At 58.1% G+C, this 6,370-nt stretch overlaps 1 protein-coding gene across 8 annotated transcripts; it reads right to left on the bottom strand.

Moving 5' to 3' along the window:
- Positions 1–235: 235 nt before the first annotated feature.
- CITED1 (Cbp/p300 interacting transactivator with Glu/Asp rich carboxy-terminal domain 1) lies at positions 236–5,631 on the bottom strand. 8 transcript variants are annotated; one of them, XM_019439084.2, is made up of 4 exons: positions 5,283–5,326; positions 4,942–4,960; positions 1,443–1,567; positions 236–841 (listed from the first exon to the last, which is right to left on the bottom strand). In XM_019439084.2, the coding sequence occupies exons 3-4, from the start codon at positions 1,500–1,502 to the stop codon at positions 314–316; spliced, it is 588 nt and encodes a 195-aa protein (XP_019294629.1). In that variant the 5' UTR covers positions 1,503–1,567; positions 4,942–4,960; positions 5,283–5,326; the 3' UTR covers positions 236–313. The 8 variants fall into 8 exon arrangements, with proteins under 8 accessions (XP_019294629.1, XP_019294624.1, XP_019294627.1 ...); XM_019439079.2 differs by lacking the exon at positions 5,283–5,326 and adding an exon at positions 3,743–3,860 and having other exon boundaries at positions 4,942–5,161; XM_019439082.2 differs by lacking the exons at positions 4,942–4,960; positions 5,283–5,326 and adding an exon at positions 5,458–5,631.
- Between the last annotated feature and the right edge of the window lie 739 nt (positions 5,632–6,370).

Here is a 6,370-nt window from a genome sequence, read left to right as displayed (position 1 = left end):
ACACCCCCTGTATTCAACCTTGAATAGGACAGCCTTCCTGGGGTCTTACGACAATGAGGCTCCTGGAGGGATAAGGGCAGTGGCAGTGGCTGGAGGCATTTGGTGAGCAGCCCCCTCTGAGCCTCCCCCTTCCTCCCAGCTATTCACCCACCACCCCACCATGAATTGCTAAAAGGAACATCTGATCACACTACAGGCCTTTAGACCTCAATGAGGAAAATTGCCAGCCAGCCCATCTCTTTGTAAGTAACTTTTATTTTTATTTACAACAGAATCGGTGGCTTCGTTCCTCCATCTTTAAGGACAGTTGGCATCAGCAGCCAGATGGAAAGTCCGCCGTGAAGTCAAACTCATTCTGCCCCAGCCACAGCTCTGGCAGCTCATTGGCCCGGTCCAGTCCCAGTTCCACCACCAGCGACATCAGCACCTCCTCATCCACTGGGTCCGAGTCGATGATAGCAGGGCTCTGGGCACCAGTAGAAGGAGAGAGTGACCCCGCCCCTCCCGCCTGAGCTGCAAAGCCCCAGTTTTGTAGGGGCCCTGCCTCCCCAGGTTGGCCCGGAGTGGCGGCAGCCATCCCATGATACTGGCTATTGAGTTTCTGCAGCTGCATACTGGCCAGCAGATGAGGGGCAGGGTGCAGGTTGAAGGGTGGGGGTTTAGTGGGAGGGGTGGCGGTAGGAGAGCCTATTGGAGATGGAGATCCTGAGGAACTAGTGGGAGCCCCACTGGCCTTGGTTCCATTCGAGGCTACCCCAGGGTAGTGCAGAATGGCCACTGCTTTGCGGTCTTTCACTCCCAGGTTAGAGTAGGTCAGAGAGCTCATCTCTTGGTTGGCATCCTAGAAGAGAAAGAAAGGCACAGCGTGGTAGCCCTGTTAATGGTTCTGCCAGCACCATTCATCAGGCTCAGAAAGCCCCTATGTGCACTTCCTTTGGGGCTAGTGGTGGGGAGGGAAGAAGGAGGCCCCATGGAAGGTTAGTCTTCCAGCTTGAGTATCCTTTTGCTACCATGGTTCTGAGCGCTGAGCTCAGACCCAAGTTCTCCGTGCTGGGCACCCACCATCCTAAGTGGGTTCATGGCTTTCATCTCTCTCTCCCTGACCCTTCCTTCACTTCACCATTTTTTTTTCACTTCACCATTCTGAAAAGGGCATCTCATTGGCTTTCTTCTCAGCCTCACAGCAATCTTTGCAATGGAGTGGTCTTATGAGCCTCTACTTCTCTGTTCCCTTTATCTGCCATCTTCCAACACCTCGGTGGGTTCAATTTGACCACATTTAGGCAGCAGCTATTGTCAGCCTCCCCAAAGAAATCCCTGCCGTTTCTTTCCTCTCTGCTACAGGACACTAGACACCATGCATAGGAGGGCCTATCACCAGGCCCAGATCAGTTTGTCTTTCCATGCTTCAGGGTCTCCATCTGCAAAATGGCACCAGTTACCTCCTTCGCAGGTGAGGTGCCACCCTTGACATCAAGTGCAGGCCTCGACATGGTTGGCATTTCAGAGCCTTGGCAGAAGTTGGATAAACTGGTGGGAGATGATGCTGCCAGCTGGAACTTTTGTGCTGTATGTGAGGGAAAAGAGAGGATAAGGACAAAGTCTTCGTTGACCAAGAAAGCACTAGCAAAGTCCTAAGCAGGGCAACTCCACACAGCTACAAGCCAAGGATGGCACCGGGGTTAGACCCAAGACCAGAAACCACCTGAGCACAGGGAGGAGATCAAGCTAGAACATTGGCCCGAGACAGGAAAGGTGCTTGATTTAGCCATATCCTGCTCAGGCAGCAAGCTACCCACATCACCAAGGGGGGGGGGCACACGTTATTGTTTCCTCACACAAGTGACTTCAGGGCCCCAAGTATGTGTGTGAGGTGCACAGCTTCTGATTCTGAGGGCAGGAATGTCCCTGAGCAAGTAGCACACTTTCTCAGTGGGCCACTGGTGTCCAAGGCTGGAGACCTGAGACTTCCACCAGGATTGGGAAAGAGTGGGAAAGGAAGACCTGGAAAGCTGGATGCTTTGGCCCAGGGAAGGAATACGTCCCCAAAGCTAACATCATGGGGTTCCAAAGCCCTGCCTTGGGCACGGGTCTGAGAGAACCTGGGCTGATCAGGGTGGTCCGGGGACGCTAAGGCAGCCAGAGAGCAGCTAGAAATGTCTCGATTTTCTCCATGTCTCCAAGACAACCCTGGCAGCACTGGACTTTCCCAGGATATCTGCTCTGAGCCCAGCCACACCCATCTGCAGGGACTGGTGGGAATGACTCTTCCTGGAGAGAAATGGCTTTCCCATTAGGTAGCTGTGGTTCTGGGAGCAGGATCTAATACTCCTCTACCCACATGCCTCACCTGACCACTGGCCAAGTCATCATACCTGAAATGACTCAAATGGCTCCTAAAGAAATGATTCCCTAGCTCAAGTGCCAAAGGATTAAGGGGATGAGGGGGAAAAGAATGCCCCCAAACCAGAAAATAAAAAAATCTCTGGAAAATCTCAAGTTTTCTTCCTAGAAGCTTTTTTTTTAAATCCCTATATATTCTAGCCTTCATGATGACTTAGAGATGTAGAATTTCCTATTTACAAATACCTCATAGCTCAAAGATTCTTCAGGACCTTAAAAAGTATCTCTAATCTTTCCAACAAGGTTTGAATTCTCCATACCTCCCTCTCTCCAGTGGTCATTAGAAGTCTGTTCAGATACTTCTAGAAAGTGACCGCTTACTGCCTGTCTTTATCATCGCCACTTACTTATCAGGGAAGGAGGCAAGAAAAATAGAGAAAGGAAGAAGGGGGTGGGGAGAAAACATGAGAAAATCAGCTTCTGGGTTTGCCACTGCTGCTTGATTGGAGCCCTGTTTCTTCTCTGAGGCAACAAGAGAATATTTCAAGCCAGCGACCACAAGACAAGGAATCTAATCCATGTCATCTTCAAGAGCCCAGTACCTTTGGTATCAAGCAATTTCATATCCAAAGAAAAAATGTCTGGGCGGGGGGGGGGGGGGGGGGCTTGACCATCGTTCCCTGTTCCTATCCAGCCTCCCTCCCTTATGCTGCTAGGCACCGGAACGCACCAAAGGAAAACACAACATTAACAACAACAACAACAAGAAACAGGGGAGAGAAAGAAGAAGCAGGGGGTGGGGGAAGAACGAGAAAAAAAAGTATCTCTGTTCTGATATCAGTTCTTGGGAAGACCATTTTACCATGTCTCCCCCTTCAGGCTGGGAGCTCCCCTAGGGGGGACCCTGTTTCCATTCGGATCTGTGGCCTCCCATCCCCGCCACCTCTCCACCCGCTCTGGGTCTGGGCTCAGTAGGCGCTCAGTAAGTGTTATTGAATCCGTCTGAAGAGGCAATACCATTTCGATCAGAATGCGTGCCCCTGCTTCCCCCAGTTTCTGTCCCCACTCTGCCACCCAGTCCATTCGAAGGCAAAACTTGGCAGCGCGGAAACGTCCCAGGCTGCTCTCCAAGCTGCGGGCTGACCACTGCGAAACCTCTGCAAGAGGTGGCTGGATAACCCGAAGCAACAAGTGCCTCCTCGCCCGCCGGTGTCGCAGGCCCCAGCCACCAGTTCCCAGTCCCGCCTCCCTCCCTTCTCTACGGATCTTCCCTTGGGCCGCCAGCCTCCTCCCGCCTCGATGGGGGTGGGGAAGGTAAAGGAAGAAGAGAGAAGGGAGAGGCAGGTAGGGGGCTGAGTCTTTGACCTGTTGGGGGACCAAAAGTTAAAATGGCACGAACCAGATGGCTCCATCTCGATTGCTATTTTCTCACTCAGGAGAAATTTAAAAATCCAAACAGTACTGCGGCTTGGCTTGGACGTGCTCTAACCAGACCAGTCAGTTTCGCCACCTGAAAACTAAAGGCCCGTTGTTTGCGGACAGCTCGGCTGCCCTCCCCGCCGCATCCCAGGTGGAGCTGCGGGAGTTGGGGGCGGCTGGGAGCATCCCTGCGCGGTGGGCGCGAGCACCCAGGCCACCAGGGCCCCGAGCGTCGGCTCCTGCAAGTGCGGTATCACGAACCGATTGTAGAGACTGGATGGGCGGGCGGGGAGAAGCGCGGGGTCTTGGGCTCCGCAGCGAGTTTGGGTCCCCGCGGTGTTTCCGCGCGCGGGGGCGCACTCGGCGCCGGCAGCCACTTCCGCGCCTCATCAACACTTACTGAGCGCCCGCTGAGTACCCGACGCGGCCGCAGGCTGAGCCTACCCCCTAGCCAAGCCGCCTGTAATCAGTGCTATAAGCCGGCTGCCAGAAGAGTGAGAGAGGCTCGGAGAGGTTCGGTAACTTGCCCAAGGTCACAGCGCTAGAAAGTGGCGGAACCGGGATTCGCAGCCAGGGCGGTCTGACTCCAAGTCCGACGCTCGGTGAGGCAGGGACTCAGTGCACGGCCCGGCCCAGCCGCCCTCGTTTATAGGGAGAGGGGTGTGTGCGTGGGTGTGCGTGGGTGTGTGGGCGTGCGTGTGGGGGAGAGTAAAGGTCGGCTGGGCAGAAGAGGCAAGTTGCCCAAATTCGCTAACTTCCATCCCGCAATTCCGCTGAACTCGTCCCCCAAAAAGCCCCTCTCGTCTCCAGTCCCCGAAGGAAACCTGAGCTTTGTGCACCCCCACAGCCGGAGCGTCCAGATGCGGTCTGGGCGATTAGCAAAGTCGGTGGAAGCCAAGCTGGAGAAAGCGCGGACGCGGGGAGAAAAGGTGCTGCGGTCTCCCCGAGAGAAGCGGGCGCCCGGCCCGGCTGGCGGAAGGCGGGCGCGCTGGCGAGCGAACAGGCTCGCTGGTGGGCAGGCGGCGGCCCCTCCGCCCCCAGCAGAACAGCTTTCAAACAGAAAACAAGTCCCCCAGAGGCCCCCGGCCCGCCCGGCCGCCGCCCGCTCCCCACACCCGCTACGCTGGAGTCTCTGGCCCCACCGACCAGCCCAGCGCCCTGCCCGGCGGCCCGGCTTACCTCTGCGACGCCGCCTGCCCTGGAGAGAGGGAAGCGCGGAGCCCGGTGAGCCGCGGGCGAAGCGGCGGAGCCCCCAGCCCCTGGCACGCACGCCGCCACCGCCGCCGCGAGCCGGTCGCGCTCAGTGCCACCCGACCCCGGGGCGCCTGGGTAAAGCCCGCGCCGCCGCGCCGCCGCCGCACCGCACAGTGCCGCGCCACGGAGCCCCGGCCCGCACCCGTGCCCGCCCGCCCGCAGCTTCGGCGCCTGACTCCGGGGTGGTGGCGGCCTCCGCGGTCCCTTCCCGGCTCCGGGGACCCGGGTCTCAAGCCCCCATTGCCGCCCGGATAGCCCTCACGCACACGCAAACGGCAGCAGGCTGGACTCGGCTAGGAATCCCAGGAAGGACAGACCCTTTCCCCCCTTTTTTTCTCTCCCCCCCGCAATTTCCACGTCTTTATAACCGGCTTAGGGCATTATTAGCACATGTCCTGGCTCGTGGGCGAGTTGGTGGCAAAATCTGAACTGGATACTCACTGAGGGCCAGAGCGGGTGCTGTGCCTTCCTCAGCCCTCTTCCTCCTCGCTGGGAACGACCCCTCGCAGGCAGGCTGCGGGCGGGCAGCCGGGCGGAGCGAGCCTCCTCTTGGCAGCTCAGCGGTGCCCCTTCTGCAGCTGTGCCGCTGGGAACATTTTATAGCGGCTGCTGGCGTGTGTGGCCCTTTAAAGGCGCTCAAGCTGGTGCAGTCACCGCGGATCGTGTGAAAGCGAAGGGCCGGCTGGGGAACGGAGTCCTAGCGGCCCCGCGGGTCGGACAGCGCCGGGGACCACCCGCGGTTCCCGGGGTGCAGCCGGCGGGCCCAGGCCATGGGCACCCTCAGCTTTGAGCCCCAGGCCGACGCCTGCGCCTGTAAAGCTGGGGGTGGCCCGTGCCCGGGACATGGTCTCTCCCCACCGCCCTGCATGGACTTGCCCAATAAATTCCACTTAGCAATTTCGCTGAGGCTAGGGAGAGCTGTTAGTGTCTGTTTTTTGACCTAAATCTAGCGGGTGGCCAGAGCGGGCTTCAGGACGTTGGGGGGGTGGGGGTGGGAAGAGAGGTATGGGTCTAGGGAATGGCCGGGGAGAGGAGGACAGGGCTCGTGCTGGCCGGGCAGTATTTTGAGTTTTCTGCAGGGCTTTCTCCGAGCCTCTTTGCCCTCTCTGGGCCGCACCATCTTGTTGAAGGGCTGAGGCTGGGAGTCCCTTTCCCCTTAAAGTCCCCGCATTCCGGACAGAGCCTCATGGAGGGCCTATTCGGCAGCGGCGGCTTCCCTCGAAGGCCTGAGCGGGAGTTGGGTTCTAGGGATTCTCTCTTGTGGTTAGCCCCCGGCGGAAGGAGGCTGGCGGGATGCGATGCGGTATATGCTTGCCCATCCGGACCGTGGGGCCAGGTGCACCTCAGGAAGCCC

Source organism: Panthera pardus, unplaced genomic scaffold (assembly GCF_024362965.1).
Source record: "Panthera pardus isolate Hobbes unplaced genomic scaffold, ASM2436296v1 HiC_scaffold_27, whole genome shotgun sequence".
NCBI classification, from domain to species: Eukaryota; Metazoa; Chordata; class Mammalia; order Carnivora; family Felidae; genus Panthera; species Panthera pardus.
The sequence above is the reverse complement of the archived record's forward strand: the minus strand, read 5'-3'. Positions and strand labels throughout refer to the sequence as shown.

Coding starts and splice junctions, on each gene's coding strand:
- CITED1 (XM_019439079.2), bottom strand. Junction 842..1,442: donor GCACCTCACCTGCGAAGGAG/GTAACTGGTGCC, acceptor TTTCTCTTCTAG/GATGCCAACCAAGAGATGAG.